Genomic DNA, 19,795 nt, shown 5'->3' on the forward strand with positions numbered 1-19,795 from the left:
ACCCTGGCCTCAGGACAGGAGACCTTTGTCTCCCAGGTGAAGCCCTGAACTACAGAGAGCTCCTTGATTATAAAGGCTGTGCGTATTTGCACAAACAGCTTGCTGGTCTCCAGTAAAACCTGGAAACAGGGTATCAGCTCTTCCAAGACCCGTTAAAGTCTCCGAACTCCAGAACTCAATTTGGAAACTATCGAACTTAGGGAAAACTGAAATGCCAACTTCCTCATTCATAATAGCCATTATGGAGCCCCTCAATCTGCATCCTTGAGAATCCTGTGTGCCATTTACCTCTTTTTTACACAGTGGCATTGCCAAACACTGTCACAGTGCCGTGGTTCAGAAAAAGCTGTGAGAACTTTAACTGCGCCCTTGATCTGGTAGTCAATTCCTTGCCTGCCACTTAAAAAGTTTATACCCAGTAATTAAATTACAAATTATTTGCAAAACATATTTTTTGTGCATTTCCTTTTTTAAACTGATTATTATGCTGATATCCCCAACTTTTTGCTTTATTTATTACTACTTTCATATGTCCATAAATGTACTTTGCAAAAAAAAAATATTAATTCATTGATTTGTACCTTTGCAGCATGAAGGTCCAGCTTTTCAAGGTTTTTCAGATCCACCTGCAAAGACTTGAGACTATTTTTATCCCAGGGGTAACCTATTTATAAAAATAACATTATATAATTATCACATGAGAAACCATGACATATGTTACTGACCTAGTTCTATACTTATATATGTAAAATGTTTTTTCTTACTGTACGTTGTAGAATTTTTTTCTTGCTTCTGCTTGTGTTGAGAGGTATTCTTATTCTTCTGACTAAGTGCTGTACAAGAAAGCATGTTATATTTATTTTATTGTCATAATATAACATTTATTATTATATGATATGCACACATCAAATGAAAGCAAAATATTTATCTGACTAATGTCTTACAGCCATCAAAAGTATATACTTAGCTAAAGAAAAAAATCCAGTTTCCTTAAATTATTACTGCATAAGCCAAAAATAATTATTTATCTTCATTAAAATTCACTCTGCCCTGAGGTCAAACCGTAGGCAGCTCTAGCATTGATTATAGAATTTCATTGCTATTTAAATATTTTCACAGAGCGCTATCCATGCAAAGGGATGTCAAAGAATGCTGGTTTCCATTAACCCTTTCATGCGGGCTGTCCAATCAGGTCCAACTATTAGTTTTTCAGGCAGACCTGACCGGAAACTCCATGCAAATCTATTGAGAGGGGAAGGCAGTTTACATGGAGGTGTGTCTATTTACATCCGCCTACCTCTGAGTCCATCAAGGTCCATAATCTTAGGTGGCTTGATGTAAGGGGATTGGAAGTAACCTGATGTAAAGTCTGTTTACATTTCCGGTAGCCTATAGAATCAAAACGGGTCCGCAAATCTCCACTGTGAAAATGTGAACAAAGAACCTGAACGGGCATGAATGTTTATAATCAGCAGGAATACAGTTCATGGATCCCCTGCTGAATGGAGCAGAGCACACCCTTGTGAACCACATAACAAAAGCAGGAAGGGATCTGCAAAAACATTTTCCAGAAGCTTTGTATTATACTGTATACCTGGAAATAATTATTAATTTTTTGTATTAACAAAATGAACTAATAGAATTAGGATACTTTCCAGTGCTTTTCAATGCCCTGACCCAGAGTCTCTAGAAACACATATGTCTGAACTTTGTAAATTTATATACATACAGTATCTTACAAAATGAGTACACCCCTCACATGTTTGTAAATATTTTATTTTCATGTGACAACACTAAAGAAATTACACTTTGCTACAATGTAAAGTAGTGAGTGTACAGTCTGTATAACAGTGTAAATTTGCTGTCCCCTCAAAAAAACTCAACACACAGCCAATAATGTCTAAACTGCTGGCAACAAAAGTGAGTACACCCTTACACCCCTAAGTGAAAATATCCAAATTGGGCCCAAAGTGTCAATTGGGTCCAAAAAGGACCCACAGAGGGTTGTAGTCAATGGAGAACATTCAGAACAAGGTCATGTTAACAGTGGGGTACCTCAGGGATCTGTACTGGGACCAATTTTGTTTAATATCTTCATAAGTGATATTGCAAAAGGCCTCGATGGTAAGGTTTGTCTTTTTGCTGATGACACAAAGATATGTAACAGGGTTGATGTTCCTGGAGGGAAACGCCAAATGGAAAAGGATTTAGGAAAACTAGAAGAATGGTCAGAACTCTGGCAACTGAAATTTAATGTGGACAAGTGCAAGATAATGCACCTGGGGCGTAAAAACCCAAGGGCAGAATATAGAATATTATCTGAGGAAAGGGATTTAGGAGTAATTATTTCAGAAGACTGAGCCTCGGTTCACATTTATGCGAGTGCGGGAAGGCTGCGAATCCGCAGCCTGTTCCCGCATCGCACACGCACCCCTGGCAGTTCACACTGCCATATGCGATACGCTGGGGGTGTCAATGAAATCTTAACGACACCCCAGTTTGATTGCATATCGCAGTGCGATCGTGCAGTTCGCACAGGATCGGATCGCACAAGTGTGAACCGCTGTGCGATCCGATCCTGGTGCGCCTAGAAAAAAGGGTCCCTGTGCGTGTTTGGAGCGGCTGCGGTGCGAATTTAGCCATACAAACTGTATGGCTAAACTCGCACCGCACAGCCGATCGCATGTAATGTCGGAGCAGTGCGCTCCGACATTACATGCGAACCCCGCACACGCACAAGTGTGAACCGGGGCTTAAAGGTGGGAAGACAATGTAATAGAGCAGCACGAAATGCCAGCACAATGCTTGGATGTATAGGGAGAGGTATAAGCAGTAGAAAGAGAGAAGTGCTTATGCCGCTGTACAGAACACTGGTGAGACCTCACTTGGAGTATTGTGCGCAGTACTGGAGGCCATATCTCCAGAAGGATATAGATACTCTAGACAGTTCAGAGAAGAGCTACTAAACTAGTACATGGATTGCAGGAAAAAAACTTACCAGGAAAGGTTAAAGGACCTTAACATGTATAGCTTGGAAGAAAGAAGAGACAGAGGGGATATGATAGAAACTTTTAAATACATAAAGGGAATCAACTCGGTAAAGGAGGAGAGCATATTTAAAAGAAGAAAAACTACCACAAGAGGACACAGTTTTAAATTAGAGGGGTAAAGGTTTAAAAGTAATATGAGGAAGTATTACTTTACTGAGAGAGTAGTGGATGCATGGAATAACCTTCCTGCAGAAGTGGTAGCTGCAAATACAGTGAAGGAGTTTAAGCATGCATGGGATAGGCATAAGGCTATCCTTCATATAAGATAGGGCCAGGGACTATTCATAAGATTCAGATATATTGGGCAGACTAGATGGGCCAAATGGTTCTTATCTGCCGACACATTCTATGTTTCTATGTTTCTATTTTGTGTGACCACCTTTTTTTTTCCAGCACTGCCTTAACCCTCTTGGGCATGAAGTTCACCAGAGCTTCACAGGTTGCCACTGGAGTCCTCTTCCACTCCTCCATGATGTCATCACGGAGCTGGTGGATGTTAGAGACCTTGCGCACCTCCAATTTCCATTTGGGGATGCCCCACAGATGCTCGATAGGGTTTAGGTCTGGAGACATGCTTGGCCAGTCCATCACCTTTACCATCAGCTTCTTTAGCAAGGCAGTGGTCATCTTGAAGGGGTGTTTTGGGTCATTATCATGTTGGAATACTGCTCTGCGGCCCTGTCTCTGAGGGAGGGGATCATGCTCTGCTTCAGTATGTCACAGTACATGTTGGCATTCATAGTTCCCTCAATGAACTGTTGCTCCCCAGTGGCAGCAGCACTCATGCAGCACCAGACAATGAGACTCACACCACCATGCTTGACTGTAGACAAGACACACTTGTCTTGGTACTCCTCACCTGGTTGCCGTCACACATGCTTGACACCATCTGAACCAGATAACTTTATTTTGGTCTCATCAGACCACAGGACATGGTCCCAGTAATCCATGTCCTTAGTCTGCTTGTCTCCAGCAAACTGTTGGCAGGCTTTCTTGTGCATCATCTTTAGAAGAGGCCTCCTTCTGGGACAACAGACATGCAGACCAATTTGATGCAGTGTGTGGCGTATGGTCTGAGCACTGACAGACTGACCCCTATCCCTTCAACCTCTGCAGCAATGCTGGCAGCATTCATATGTCCATTCCCAAAGACAACCTCTGGATATGACACTGAGCATGTGCATTCAACTTCTTTGATCGACCATGGCGAGGCCTATTCTGAGTGAAACCTGTCCTGTTAAACCACTGTATGGTCTTGGCCATCGTGCTGCAGTTTCAGGGTCTTGGCAATCTTCTTATAGCCTAGGCCACAGGTGTCAAACTGGTTATGGCGGCGGCTCCCCCATAGCTTGGGATGGTGGATGCCTCTGTGGATTCACTATAGATCTGTATCCTTACTTTATGGATCCAAAACTCCTCTACATTGGAAGTTCCTCCTGACTACCAAGATTGTTCCCTCCTGTGTTTGCAGAATTTATCTTTATCTGAGAGTTTCCTGAAATATCTATATCTAACACCCTCTATGTCAATGGAAAAACTTCTCTTCCATTCCCCCCTCCCCTCCTCTCCCCCTCCTCTTTTGTTAAGGATTCCTCCATATCCTAAGTGCATAAACAAAAGGATATATACTAGGGGTTGATACATGCCCCTGCACCTTAGCATGTGTATTCAGTCTATTATGATACACCTGATATTCACCATATCCTTATCCTGTTGGATCCACTTTCTATGCACCGACCATCTCCATATACCAGCCTTCTACTATTTCAGTGGTGAGAAATTCTCCTGAGGAAGTGACATTGCGAAACATGTGGAGCTAACATCTGATCTACCACCACTTAGTACCACGGCCATGCCGATATCCCCTGAGGGGCTTCAGGTATTTATCATTATCCCCTTTGGGGAATTGGTTATATGACCATGGTTATGATCAAGGCTCATGTTTTTATACTGTGTTCATGTGATAATGTATGGTTCAACCTTTTTTAAAAATTGCATGTTCTTTTTGTATTAATAAATTCTGGTATTTTTTTTCTATATATATATATGCCTATAAAGTCAATTTATTTCCACCCTAGGCTATCTTTATGTAGAGCAACCATTCTTTTTTTTTTCAGATCCTCAGAGAGTTCTTTGCCATGAGGTGCCATGTTGAACTTCCAGTGACAAATATGAGAGAGTGAGAGCGATAACACCAAATTTAACACACCTGCTCCACATTCACACCTGAGACCATTTATTACTAATGAGTCACATGACACCGGGAAGGGAAATGGCTAACTGGGCCCAATCTGGACAATTTCACTTAGGGGTGTACTCACTTTTGTTGCCAGTGGTTTAGACATGAATGGCTGTGTGTTGAGTTATTTTGAGTGGACAGCAAATTTACACTGTTATACAAGCTGTCCACTCTACTTTACAATGTGTCATTTCTTCAATGTTGTCACATGGAAAGATATAATAAAATATTTACAAACATGTGAGCGGTGTACTTACTTTTGTGAGTATATATATATATATATATATAGAGTATATATTATATATTACTCCCCAGAGGTAACAAAGGGACTTGCAGAGGTCAGGTGAGCAGACATTTAATTGTAGGGTAGGATTCTTTTTTGTGTTGTGAAGTAAACAGATGGGTGCCAGTCACTTTGGAACAGTTTAGAGAGTGTTTTCAGGCTCAAGCTAAGCTCTCTCAAGAGAGAGAGTTAGGGTCACAAAATACCTCAAAAACTGTTTCCACTCATATAGAAAGGACCTTTAAGCGGGGACCAACATTTTGCATGTTAGGACAGACTGAATAGCAGCAAAACCACTACTTAGAGCCATACACAAAAAAAGAAAAAACCTTTAAGCTGGAAGGGCACCATGTATTCTTTCAGCTTTAGGCAGGTGCAGCTCTACACTCACTTGACGAGCCACCAGACTTCCTGCAGTGTTCAGGCATCATCTTGTTCTTTGGAACACAGAAAAAATTTCTTCCTAGTACTCCAATGGAGATTTCAGCTTCACTCCACCTTGACAACACATCCAGACCAGCAGTGCAAGCTTCAGCCCACATTTACACTTGAGCATTTTAACCCTTGTTGCCTTACTGTTTGTTTAGAAGCTATAAATACTTTAGTGTGCATAGTCTGGGCACAGATTTACTTTATAGTGTGCCAGTACAAGGCTCTGTCACTATGGGAATGGATATAGGATTGACACAGATTTTAAAGCAGAGTGCGGGGTTCTGATGTGTTTATTGTGAGAGGAGCTTTTTCTGGAATCTGTATTCCCAGACTGAGGTCTGGAGCTTGAAGGCTTCGATAAGTCTTGGGTGGGATACAACCTCCAATCCTGTGTCTGGATCCTGCTAAGACCTGCAGACTGTGTGAGTGCACAGCTGTGCAGATTTAGTAGCTCAAGGCTCCTATTTAGAGACAGAGCCTGTGTGTGAAGATACGTGTGGCCAGGAGAGGTGAACCACTTAGAAGACAGTGCCCAATGTGGGAGAGATTCCTTATCATCAGGACTAACAGAGAGTCTGCAGGACTGACAGAACTGAGGCAACTAGTGAGTCCAGAGGACTGGAAGAGGTCTTTAAGTCGCAGAAGAGTGAGAGAGCCCAGGGTGCCAGTAGATCCCCTATCTAGGGGCCAGGAGTAGGCACATGCAGCAAGATACTAAAGGCTTAGTGAGTCAGGAGGGCCAGAGAGCTGGGAGATAGGATTACATACTGAGAGAGACAGGTAGCTCAGGATTTTCTGTTATCTGTTTTTACTGGAAAGGAACCCCTGCATGGACAACTGTGCCTGTGGACTTTTCTTTTGCTTAATATAAGTGGTCTGGCAAGCCCTTAAACCACAAATTCAGACTGGCACAACTCATTTAAAAATGCAATACCACTGAGCTTAATACCTCATATCATAAAAGGCATTACACATTTTTTTACTTGCACCTTGATTTCACCTGCATAAGATGTGCATTGATCATGTAGATTCATTGTGTTGTTTTTTTGCCCTATACACACTGCCTATAGTAGGCTAAAACTTCATATTCTGTCGTCAGAAGTTTCTGTTTGTATTCAAACATGAGGCACATCAGAGCATTGATTACCAGTGCAGACTCTTGGGGGGGTGCCACTAGAACCACCAGGGATACCCACCCATGACCCCAGGGATGCCCACCATGGCCACCAGGGATGGCAATCAGGGCTCAGGGAGCCCGCCAGTATCCTCCCCATCAGTGCTGCCCACCAGTGCCCGTCATTGCCATCTATCAATGCCACCCACCAGTGCCCATTATTGCCCACCAGTGCTTCCTATCAGTCCCCATTAGTGTCCATCAGTGCCGCCCATCAGTGCTGATCAATGCCACCTATCAGTGCTCATCAGTGCCACCTATCAGTGCCCAGAAGTGCCACCTATCAGTGCCCACCAATGCTGCATATCAGTGACGCATATTAGTGCTACCCCATCAGTGCCACCCCATCAGGGCCTCCTCATCAGTGCCTGTCAGTGTGGCCTCATCAGTGCTCATCAGTGCAGGAAAAACGTATCTATTTACAAAATTGTATAACATAAACAAAAAACTTTTTTTTTTCAAACTTTTTTTTTTTTTTATTTGTTTAGCAAAAAAGAAAAAAACCTTGTGGTGATCAAATACCACCAAAAGAAAGCTCTATTTGTGGGGAAAAAATGACATAAATTTGGTTTAGGTACAGTGTTGCATGACCACGCAATTGTCATTCAAAATGCAACAGCGATAAAAGCTGAAAATTGGCCTGGGCAGGAAGGGGGTGAAAGTGCCCTGTATTGAAGTGGTTAATGCATGACCTCTCTCTGTAGTAGGAACTGACACTTCCTGTGAAGAAGCCACACATTCCACCCTCCCTAGGTCTCTCAGTGCTGGTGAAGGTGAGATCAAAACGGTAATTAGATCTGACATAGACACAAATAGGCAGAGGAATTAAAATACATCACCATGCTGGAATATGATGTGTTTTCATCACATTAGGGCTGCCACGATGCGTCGACTACGTCGACTACAAAAAATCGTCGACATGCGAAAAAAGCGTCGACGCGTCAGCACGTGACGTGACGTCACACGCATCTCGCGCGAGTTGCATTAAAATAGAGGAACAGCAGCGGTAATGGCGACATCTGATCCTGGGGGAGAAAAAGCCAGCAGCAGCAGCGGTTCCACGTCCAGCAGCAGAGTACAAAAGGCTTCCAGCAGCAGTTCCAGCAGCACACCACCAGTACAAAAGACAGCGAGAGCCCGATCACGGTCATCAAGGGTATGGGAATACTTTCAGCAGAGGCCAAATAAAATGGTCCTCTGTTCCCTTTGCAAAAGTGAAATGGCATACCACGGCAGCACAACTGCTATGCATGAGCACCTCAGAAGAAAGCATCCTGGCGCACTGACCACAAAGGACGAGCCATCTTTGTAAGTACTAGTACTACTAATTTCAACAATATAATTAATGCATTGCTAGCTGATGATTGCTTAGGCCGGGCCAGCTCACTTTTCTTAAATGGACTACAAGGCATTTTGCATTTGCAGCCCTCAGTGTCTGTCTTGTGGATCCCTCAGGTCATGATTGACAACAAGTGCAATGATCTGACCATGACCACCAGCACACCTGAGAGCTATTTTGACTGTGACTGCACTCTGCAGCATTATTAATTACAACATTGGCCATGGATATCTCAAAATTCTACTAGAAAAAATACAATTAATATTGTTAGCGTTGAGGCTGAGCATTCATAGATGTGTAAATTGGTAATGTTATTAATTATTATTATAATTAATTATTATTATTGTTGTTTTTCCTCAGGAAGAGGCAAAGCTGTGTACAAGATTTCTACTTTCATAAAAAGGATGTCACTGCTTGCACACCCCAAGTGGCCATTACTAGGGCTGGGCGATAATGCGATATCGATATATATCGCGATAGTACCGTTTTCGATATCAATAACGATATCCGGTTCGATATTAGGATATGACAACTTGAAAGTACTTTTTATTCCCTGGGGGTCCAGCCAGTTCGTGATCCGCCGCACAGTAACCTCCTAACTCCCCAGTAACGGACCACCGCCTCGCGCCGCGCCTGGATGTGACGTCAGCTGCGGGCGCGCTGTGATGATCGGTACAGAGAACTCCCCCGGCCTGGATGTGACGTCAGTCAGCTGCCGGGAGAGGAAGCGGGCGGTGCGTACAGGCCAGGGGCTGTGATAGGATAGTACCTATCCTATCACAGCCCCTAGCCTGTACAGACGCACCACCCGCTTCCTCTCCCGGCAGCTGACTGACGTCACATCCAGGCCGGGGGAGTTCTCTGTACCGATCATTACAGCGCGCCCACAGCTGACGTCACATTCAGGCGCGGCACGAGGCGGTGGTCTGTTACTGGGGAGTTAGGTGGTTACTGTGCGGTGGATTACGAACTGGCTGGACCCCCAGGGTGTGGGGGCTGGCTGCATTACTAATTACTAATTAGCATAAAAAGCACAAGGCATTACTAATTAGCATAAAAAGCACAAGGCAGCATAAAAAGTACTTTCAAGAACTGGCTGGACCCCCAGGGTGTGGGGGCTGGCTGCACAAGCCACAAGGCAGCATAAAAAGTACTTTCAAGAACTGGCTGGACCCCCAGGGTGTGGGGGCTGGCTGCACAAGCCACAAGGCAGCATAAAAAGTACTTTCAAGAACTGGCTGGACCCCCAGGGTGTGGGGGCTGGCTGCACAAGCCACAAGGCAGCATAAAAAGTACTTTCAAGAACTGGCTGGACCCCCAGGGTGTGGGGGCTGGCTGCACAAGGCAGCATAAAAAGTACTTTCAAGAACTGTTCTAATAAGGATAGCAGGAGAAAAAAAAAATTGTACATGTACAACAAAAAGTAAAACTGAAGAAATAGTACTTTCATTCAAGTTTCTTTCAACTAAAAAAGGTGGCCGGTTATTACTGGGGAGTTCTTCTTCTCTCTCTGTACCTATCACAGCGCAGCCCCTGGGGGTGGTCTGGTCCGTCAGGTCAGAGTCAGAGTGTCCACAGTCAGAGTGTCACAGTCGGAGTCAGACACACATATACAGCAGCGTTTCTCCGGACTCCTCCTCAGTCCTCCCTCCACACAGTGAGCTCTCCTCCCTCCCCGCCCAGCCCTAGTTGCTAGGTTACCAAAAGTGTGAGAGTGCCTTTGTTAATGCAACCAATGCAAAAAATGAGTGCCGCAGCGAGTGAGGAAATTGTAAATAAAAGAGGAAAAGTCAGCTCGCCAGTATGGCAGTTTTTTGGATATTATAAGTCTGACCGTACTCAGACCAATGTCGTCTGCAGGTTATGCAAGACCATCGTACCTACCAAGACTGGTAATACCACAAACTTGTTTTACCACCTTAGCCGCGCTCATCCTTTGGAGCACAGCCGTATTATCCGTATTCAACCAACAACATCTGCAACACCGCACAAGCAGCAGACCACCATGGAGAGGTACTCTGCATCAGTGCCTTATGACAAAGAATCTAAACGGTACAAAGATATAACGGAGGCAGTGGCGTATCATATAGCCAAAGACATGCTTCCGCTTAGCACTGTCGAGAAGCCAGGTTATAAAAAGCTCATACACGTGCTTGACCCACGCTATGTTATTCCTGGCCGAAAGTACTTTTCTAAGACTGCCATTCCTAAGCTGTATGTAATGTGCAAAGAATCTGTGCAGCAAGAAATATTGTCAGCCAAGTACTTTGCAACAACCTCTGACCTGTGGTCAAGCCGTACCTCTGAGCCATACATTAGCTTGACCATTCACTTCATCGACAATGAATGGGGTTTGAAAACCAGATGTCTTGAGACTGCATATTTCCCCGAAGATCACACAGGAGAAGTGATAGCAGAAGGCTTGAAGGAGGCACTGTTGTCCTGGAGTCTGAATGAAGACAAAATGGTGTGCATCACCACAGACAGCGGGGCAAATGTAGTGAAGGCGACTTCACTGAACAACTGGACACGGCTACAGTGTTTTGGCCATCGTTTGCACTCTGCTATTGGTGAGTAGCTTTGTCATTTTAATGCTCGTCATCAATGTTGTACACGATCTATTCTATTATCAGTTATTTACACTGGCATTGTTTTTCTGCAGGTGCTGCAGGAAAAGATAAAAGAGTGGAGAGGGCTGTAGGTGTGTGCAAGAAAGTGGTATCTGCCTTTTCTTACTCGTGGAAGAAAAAGAGTGCGCTCTCTAAAGCACAGGAACGTCTCCATCTTCCCACACACCAGCTGGTCACAGAGTCACTAACCAGGTGGGGCTCAAGACAAAAGATGGTGGCAAGGGTCCTAGAGCAACAAAAGGCCATCATTGAAGTTCTGTCTTCTGACAAAAACAACAGACACCTGATCCCAACATGGCAGGATATTGATGTCCTTGAGTCAATGCATGCGGCCTTAACTCCTCTCCTGGAGTTCACAGACTCCCTTTCTGGGGAGTCATATGTGACGGTCTCGTACGTGAAGCCTGTGCTCCACCTTTTCCGCTCCAGTTTTCTGAAAGTTAATGAGGGGGACACTGAGCTCACAAAAGAGCTAAAGACAAAGATAATGACTTATCTCGACGAGAAATATGCTGACCCTGACACAGATGATCTTCTTGACATGGCTACCTTCGTCGACCCTAGATTTAAAGGCCAATACATCAGACCAGAGAAGGTAGGGGCCATTCAAATGAGAGCTGTGTCTGAGATCATGGATGAAGACCAGGGCCAACAATCACAGGCAGGGCCTTCTGAAGGAGCAGCAGACCAAGGTGCAGAAGGAGGAGCTGCAAGTGGACCACCTCTGCCACTGGGCGTGAAGAAGCAACGCAAGTCATTGGGGAGCTTTTTCAAAAAACAGTGCCAAGATGATGATGCTTTGCCTCTCACTGAAAAACAAAAAGTGGAGAGCGAGCTGGAAAGTTACCTGAGGTGCCCTGATGCAGACAGTGAGTCTAACCCTCTGGACTGGTGGAGGCTACATGAACACAACTTCCCCAGATTGTCCCAGCTGGCGAAAAAGTACTTGTGCATTCCAGCCACCAGCACCCCCTCAGAAAGAATTTTTAGTACTGGGGGTAATATTGTTACATGCACCAGGGCAGCTTTAGACCCAGAGAAGGTCAACCAGCTGGTGTTCCTAGCACAAAACCTGGACTAAAATATACTTGATTCTTGAATAGTTCAACTAAGTATGATGATTAAGAGTAAGAATAGCTTGAAGACTGAGTTAGTTTTTCATATTTCTGCAGGTTTTATATTTCAAGCAATGTTACTACTGTAGGTTTGTTTTTTATGTTACACAGATGTACTGTACCTCTACCTCAGTTTTACACTGCACATACAGTACATAGCAGCTGCTACTACTACAGTGCATTACAGCATAGCCAGCAGCCACATTCACACTGGCAATCTGAATCCTGACACAGCTGTGAGGGGCTAGATGTGGCTGCCGGCCCTGTTAACTGGAATGATAGGTCACAGCCATTCGTGGCTAGCTAGCCTTAAAGTGGTTTGTTAGGGCCAGCTTGGCCCAAATTACAGGCCAAGTTCACCTTTTGGAACATGTTAGTTTCAACTTACAGCCTATGCAGGTTGCAGTTGGTTGGTGCGTTTTTTTTTGTTTTTACACATATTTGATGCAATGTGTGTTTTTGGGATGGGTGTTCTGTCATGCGGTAGAAACTAAACACTTTATTCACCAGAGGGTGAACAGCTAGTGAACCAGGCTCCTAGCACTAAACTTGCACTAGGTTTCTCTGTTTATATTTAACAGTTTGCACTATTTTATTACACTTTATTAAGCATTTCTTACATTTTCTTTCATTTTGCACCTAAATGTAAGATAATTGTTAAGTGTTCATTGTGACTTATGTTTACATTTTAATTATTTGAGTTTTACATGGTTGTGTTGACATTTTATTGTCTTAAGAACTGAGGGGATTATTATGATCAGACTCAGAGGAAGGTTAAGTTTAAAATAAAAATGTTTAAATGTAACATTTTTCTCCTGGTCCTTATTTTAAATGGGTAATAAAAAAATATCAATAATTATCGATATCGACCGATATGAAACACTGATATCGTGATATAGTTTTCAGCCATATCGCCCAGCCCTAGCCATTACACTTACCAATAGCATACTCAACATGATTGTAAAAGATATGAGACCTCTTTCTATTGTAGACGGTCAAGGATTTCGTGAGATGATCAGCACATTTTACCCAGGATACACACTTCCCTCCAGGTCCCATTTCACGAAGCTGATGAAGAGGAAATATGAGGAGAATTTTGAAAGATTGAAAGCGTCAATCAAAGATGTCAAATCCAAAATAGCTCTCACCACAGACGCATGGACCAGTATTGCCACAGAGGCATACTTGGGTGTCACATGCCACTTCATTAATGAAGACTGGAAGCTTACATCCTACAATCTGACCACTATGCCACTTGAAGATCGCCACACAGCTGAAAACATTGCTAACTGGGTGGAAAAAGCAGCTGAGAAGTTTGAGATATCCATGGCCAATGTAATTGCAGTTGTTCATGATAATGCTTCAAATGTTGTCGCTGCTCTGCGTATTTTGGAAGAAAAGCATCCTGGCATCTCTTCTCTCAGGTGTGCTGGTCATACATTGCAGCTAGTTGTCAACCATGCCCTGAGGGATCCCCAGATCAGCAAGACACTGAGGGCTGCGAAGTGCCTTGTGGAACATTTTAAAAAAAGTGAGCTGGCCACTACAAAGCTTAAAGCAAAGCAACAACAAATGGGTACCCCTGATCATGCACTAATAAATGATGTATCCGTAAGATGGAACAGTACTTTACACATGATCAGTCGCCTGCTTGAACAGAGGTGGCCTGTCACTGCAACACTTTCCGATCCTGATGTCACACCACGAGGGAAGCGCTTCCTGGATTTAAAACATGATCAGTGGAGCTTACTTGAGGAAGTGGAACAAGTCTTGAAGCCTTTTGAGTGTGCTACAGTTTTCTTGAGTGGAGAGTCCTATGTGACTGGTTCCGCTCTACCTCCTTTGGTAAAAGGCCTCCAGAAATCCATACAGAGCACAATTTGCGAGATAGCAGCAGTCAAGGCTTTCCAAAATGTTGCTGCACAGGAGATGACCACAAGATGGGAGAGGGAAACTAAATTCAGAGATGACGGAGGAGAAAATATATGTCTTATTGCAGCAGCCCTGGACCCCAGATTCCGCAAGCTAAAATTCCTGGCAGCAGAGGATAGTTTAAAAGTTCACCTCAAGGTCCAAGCTCTTGCTCTTGAAGAGAAAAGAAGATATGAGGAAGAGCAAACACATCAACGTCAATGTGAGGAACAAGTTCAGTCAGCCAGTGCAATGAGTCCAGACATGAAACTTTCAGAAAAGAGGCAAGTGTCTATGTTGGACTCTTTGCTCGGTTCAGATTCAGATGGACACCACAGTAATGGTGAGGATGACACTGGTCACATCCAAGATCCAGAAATTCACAGTGAAGTTGTGAGGAATGAGATACACATGTACTTTAGTGAGCAGGCCATTCCAAAGGAAGACAATCCACTGAAATGGTGGAAGGAAAATGAAGGGAGGTTTCCCATCCTGGCCATGCTGGCAAAGAGTTACTTGTGTGTGCCTGCAACATCAACCCCATCTGAAAGGCTTTTCTCAGTTGCTGGCAACATTGTGACTAAAAAAAGAGCAAGCCTAACTGCAGAGCATGTCGATATGCTAACCTTCCTCCATTGCAATGCTATATTATAGGTACAGGCCCCCAACCTGTACCTGTTGCACTCTCTTGGGTTGTATTGTTGGACTTCTTTAAACTACAAGATGGCTGTTGGCTGCCTTCAGGTAATCTTTCCTCAGTATTGGCCATTATAATTTGCACAGTGTTGAGCTTGCTTTTTGTTGGACTTGGCTCCTTTAAAACTATGTTAGTTTTTAGGTATGTTTTACATTTACAAGTAACACACACGCCAAAAAAATACTGGTCAACAATAACACTGTATATGGAAAACATACCTAAAAAGTAACCAAGTTTTAAAGGAGCCAACTAGTCCAACAAAAGCACTGCTCAACACTGTGCAAAAATAATGGCCAATACAGCAAAAGATTACCTGAAGGCAGAGAGCTGACTTGTAGTTTAAAGAAGTTAAAGTGTTAGGCAGATATGGCATTTTTCATGCCTGATGCCCTAAAGTGTTTGGCACTTTATGTGTCTCACTCTCTTGTATTTTTGCACAAGTGTTGGATGCTAACCTTCCTCCATTGCAAATGCTAGTATATTATAGGTAGGTACAGGCCCCCAACCTGTACCTGTTGCACTCTCTTGGGTTGTATTGTTGGACTTCTTTAAACTGCAAGATGGCTGTTGGCTGCCTTCAGGTAATCTTTCCTCAGTATTGGCCATTATAATTTGCACAGTGTTGAGCGGTGCTTGCTTTTTGTTGGACTTGGCTCCTTTAAAACTATGTTAGTTTTTAGGTATGTTTTACATTTACAAGTAACACACACACCAAAAAAATACTGGTCAAACACTGTATATGGAAAACATACCTAAAAAGTAACCAAGTTTTAAAGGAGCCAACTAGTCCAACAAAAGCACTGCTCAACACTGTGCAAAAGTAATGGCCAAAAATAATGGCCAATACAGCAAAAGATTACCTGAAGGCAGAGAGCTGACTTGTAGTTTAAAGAAGTTAAAGTGTTAGGCAGATATGGCATTTTTCATGCCTGATGCCCTAAAGTGTTTGGCACTTTATGTGTCTCTTGTATTTTTGCACAGTTGCACAAGTTAGTGTTGTTGAGCACTGCAGTGCTTTATAATTTATATGGCATTTTGAATGCTTTTGGTTTTGAATTAATGGCATTATTCCTGCCTGATGTTAAAGTGTTCTTTACATTTTATTTTTGCCACTGAAACTTCAACCACATTGAAGTATTTTTTGGAAAAACTTTAATAAAATTTGAAATATTATATTAGAAGTTGTACGTATCATTTTTTGTAAAGTTATTCAAAGGATTATTTAACTAATCAAAGAAAGAACACTAGATTAAGCAAAAAAACTAAAAATTTAAATAATCGTTAGATTAGTCGACTAATCGTAAAAATAATCGATAGATTAGTCGACAGACAAATTAATCGTTAGTTGCAGCCCTACATCACATTAGCACTTCCACATTTGTGATGCAACACAGAGAAATGGCGAGACATTGATTGGACACTCCCGTGACCCCAAAACAGGAAGTTGCCTGTACATTTAGCAAATAGTGACAAGCAAGGTAAATTAATACATGAACATCAGGCAATCAACCCACCATGACACTACAAACTGCAGCCACATCATGTGAGCCCATCAGGCAACTTAATTGCACTAATCACTAGTTAAAAACAACAAAAACATTTAAAAGTACAACGCCATTATGCTAAAGATGTGCATCCTATATAATTGCATGCAACATTCACTGTCTTTTAAATTCCAAGTTTCCTCATCTTAGCAAGATCTCCGACCATATTTCTTTTTCCTCCCACTTTGGAGTTTTGACTGTTCCTCAATGTTTCTGAAGATTTCTTGTGCCTATTGTTGCATTATCCACCATTTAATCAAAAAATTACCACAGCAGGTTTTAGAAATAGGACAAGTGCAGCAATATCATCATTAGAATCCCAAGACAAATATAAATCTGATAGAAAATCAATAGGATAGAAAACTATTCTTTGCACACCCAGCAAAATGCTAAATTAATTGCAATAAATGAATAACTTACTTAATTCTGTGATTGGTTTATTTCCTTGACTCTGTATTCCTTGATCAGTAATTGTCATCTCGTTCGCCACTTCAACTGTAATAAAAATAAAATAAAATGTATTACAAGTAGCTACAAACTTAAACTGTGTGTGTGTCTACATACAGTATTTACCAGTGGTCACCAACCTTTCAGACCTCGCAGACCACTAAACTCCCAATTTTTGAATTCTGTGGACCACTAAAATAAGTTGTATATGCCTTATACACACAATGCTCTGCCTCTCTGCCCCCCTCCCCCTGGATCACATTGCTATCTTATACACATAATGATCTGGCTCTCTGCCCCCGCACTCTGAATTACACTGCTACCTTACACAGACTCATCATTGGATCTGACATCATTGGAGCTGTCATTCTGCTCACTCCCTGAGAATCTGAGGCCAACGCTGCCCGCTCCCCTCAGCTGCCACCACCGGATGACTCTACATGACCGGGCCCCTACTGGCCCCAGGCCCCCGGGCAGTGCCTGACTGCCCAAATGGTCAGTCTCCCGCTGTTCACCACTCCTCTTCTGGGCCCTTAACATGCAGTCATTGCAGCACAGGGGAGGAGATTGGAACAAGGTTCTACTTCAGAAAGAAACCAGATGGATACATACGCTCAGGAATAGCAAGCCCTCCCAGGCTAAATTATATTATTAGTTACAAACCATACCTGGAGGGATTCACCTCTGGGTGTTCAGAACATCTCAACATCTGATATGAACCCATTTACTTTCCTCCTTTTCTCTTTTGTTCTTTTCTCCCTTCTTGATGCACAAGAAAGCTCGTAAACAGTTTGCTGAAGACAAGCAGACTAAGGACATGAATTACTGGAACCATGTCCTGTGGTCTGATGAGACCAAGATAAACTTTTTTGGTTCAGCTAGTGTCAAGCATGTGTGGTGGCAACCAGGTGAGGAGTACAAAGACAAGTGTGTCTTGCCTACAGTCAAGCATGGTGGTGGGAGTGTCATGGTCTGGAGCTGCATGAGTGTTGCCGCCACCGGGGAGCTACAGTTCATTGAGGGAACCATAAATGCCAACATGTACTGTGACATACTGAAGCAGAGCATGATCCCCTCCCTTCGGAGACAGGACCGCAGAGCAGTATTCCAACATGATAATGACCCAAAACACTCCTTCAAGATGACCACTGCCTTGCTAAAGAAGCTGATGGTAAAGGTGACGGACTGGCCAAGCATGTCTCCAGACCTAAACCCTATCGAGCATCTGTGGGGCATCCCCAAACGGAAATTGGAGGTGCGCAACGTCTCTAACATCCACCAGCTCCGTGATGTCATCATGGAGGAGTGGAAGAGGACTCCAGTGGCAACCTGTGAAGCTCTGGTGAACGTCATGCCCAAGAGGGTTAAAGCAGTGCTGAAAAATAATGGTGGTCACACAAAATATTGATACTTTGGGCCCAATGTGGACATTGTCACTTAGGGGTGTACTCACTTTTGTTGCCAGTGGTTTAGACATTAATGGCTGTGTGTTGAGTTATTTTGAGGGGACAGCAAATTTACACTATTATACAAGCTGTACACTCACTACTTTATATTGTAGGAAAGTGTCATTTCTTCAGTGTTGTCACATGAAAAGGTATAATAAAATATTTACAAAAATGTGAGGGGTGTACTCACGTTTGTGGGATACTGTATGTGAATGCTGGGGTTCCCCAGGCTAGGGGTTAACTTTGCTGCATTTTTTAGATGGTGATAAATTTGTTCCAATCCCCCATGTGTCCTTTACACCCACCACGCACAGCCCTTTCTGGTTTTCTTCCCGGGGGGGGGGGGGGAGCAATATGCAAAACCAGGAGGCCTCCTTTCCCTGGAGATTTGTCCTTTTCCTACAGGAGGGCGCTGCCTCTCTCCGTTCTCCTGTTGAGCTGCATGTCGGGACTGTTCTTCCTCCTGTGGCCACTGCCCTTTTACAACATTACAGCCACATTCTCGCCAGTCCTGGAAATGATGTCATGACGTGCCCCGCGATGCACTGGAAACGCGGCCGGCCTAATGGAGCTGACGACGGAGGATACAATTAGAGACATCTGTCTCCTATGATCAGCCGACTAATTTACTACCAAAGCCAGCGCTACCACTAGGCAAATTTGCCAGCCGGCTAGGGCGCAGCCAGGGCTCTGCAGCCGTAATCACACACACAGAGAAGGAGGGGGAGATTTTAAGTCACTGCATTTCCTTCTCCTTCCCTGGGATCTGAGGGGTGCGGGTGTCCAGCAGCCCTGTCAGCTCTCTGCCTGCCTCCCTCCCTGGGCGATATGCTGCCATTGGAGAAGCAGGGCGGGCGTCATTGTGGATGGAGACAGCTGGGATAGATTCACCCAGGCCCGGACTGACCATAAGGCACACAACGGGCCGGGGCCACCAGGCCACTTGACCTGGTGGAGCCCAAAGCTAAGCTACTCCTGCAGCTCGCCCCGCTCACCCAGCCTTTCTGCTCACGCAGGGGAGACCTCCTCTAAAATGTTTATTTTTTTATGTTTTATATTTTTAAATGTAAGCCGCTTATTTAAGTTGCGGCTGGCCGTTGTGGCCTGGGGGATGGAAACCAGAGATAAATTGACCTATCATGGAGGTAGAACTGGGGGAGGTCTTCCCTGCGTGAGCTGTGACTCACAGTCTGTAGGAGACCCCTTCTCCTGATCTTGGGAGAGGTGACACAGACTGCCGCTGCCTAATGTGTGGAGGGAGCCAGAAACATTTCCACTGATGTTATCCCCCAAGGTAAGAACCCCCTACTCCACCTGGCTGCATCCTCTCTCTGCCTGGCTCCATCCCCCTCTTCTGTCAACCTGGCTGCATCCCCCCTTCACCTTGTTGCACCCCCCCTCTCCATTCCTCCTGGCTCTGCCCCCCCCACCTGGATGCACCCCCTCTCCTATCTGCCCTCTCCTGTCACCTGGCTCTGTCCTCCCC

General features: G+C 44.0%; 1 protein-coding gene across 1 annotated transcript in view; it reads right to left on the bottom strand.

Moving 5' to 3' along the window:
- LOC309551297 (uncharacterized protein) overlaps nt 1–19,795 on the bottom strand; it is a gene marked incomplete at its 3' end in the record, with an annotated part of 73,484 nt that overhangs the window by 16,566 nt on the left and 37,123 nt on the right. The window contains exons 4-6 of the mRNA XM_082251826.1: nt 16,835–16,909; nt 765–833; nt 582–664 (exon numbers count right to left, since the gene is read on the bottom strand). Coding sequence (XP_082107952.1) covers nt 582–664; nt 765–833; nt 16,835–16,909 — 227 coding nt within the window. The remainder of the gene's footprint in view (nt 1–581; nt 665–764; nt 834–16,834; nt 16,910–19,795) is intronic.

The sequence above is a fragment of the Pelophylax lessonae genome (genome assembly GCF_965119305.1).
Source record: "Pelophylax lessonae genome assembly, chromosome: 3".
Lineage (NCBI taxonomy): Eukaryota > Metazoa > Chordata > Amphibia > Anura > Ranidae > Pelophylax > Pelophylax lessonae.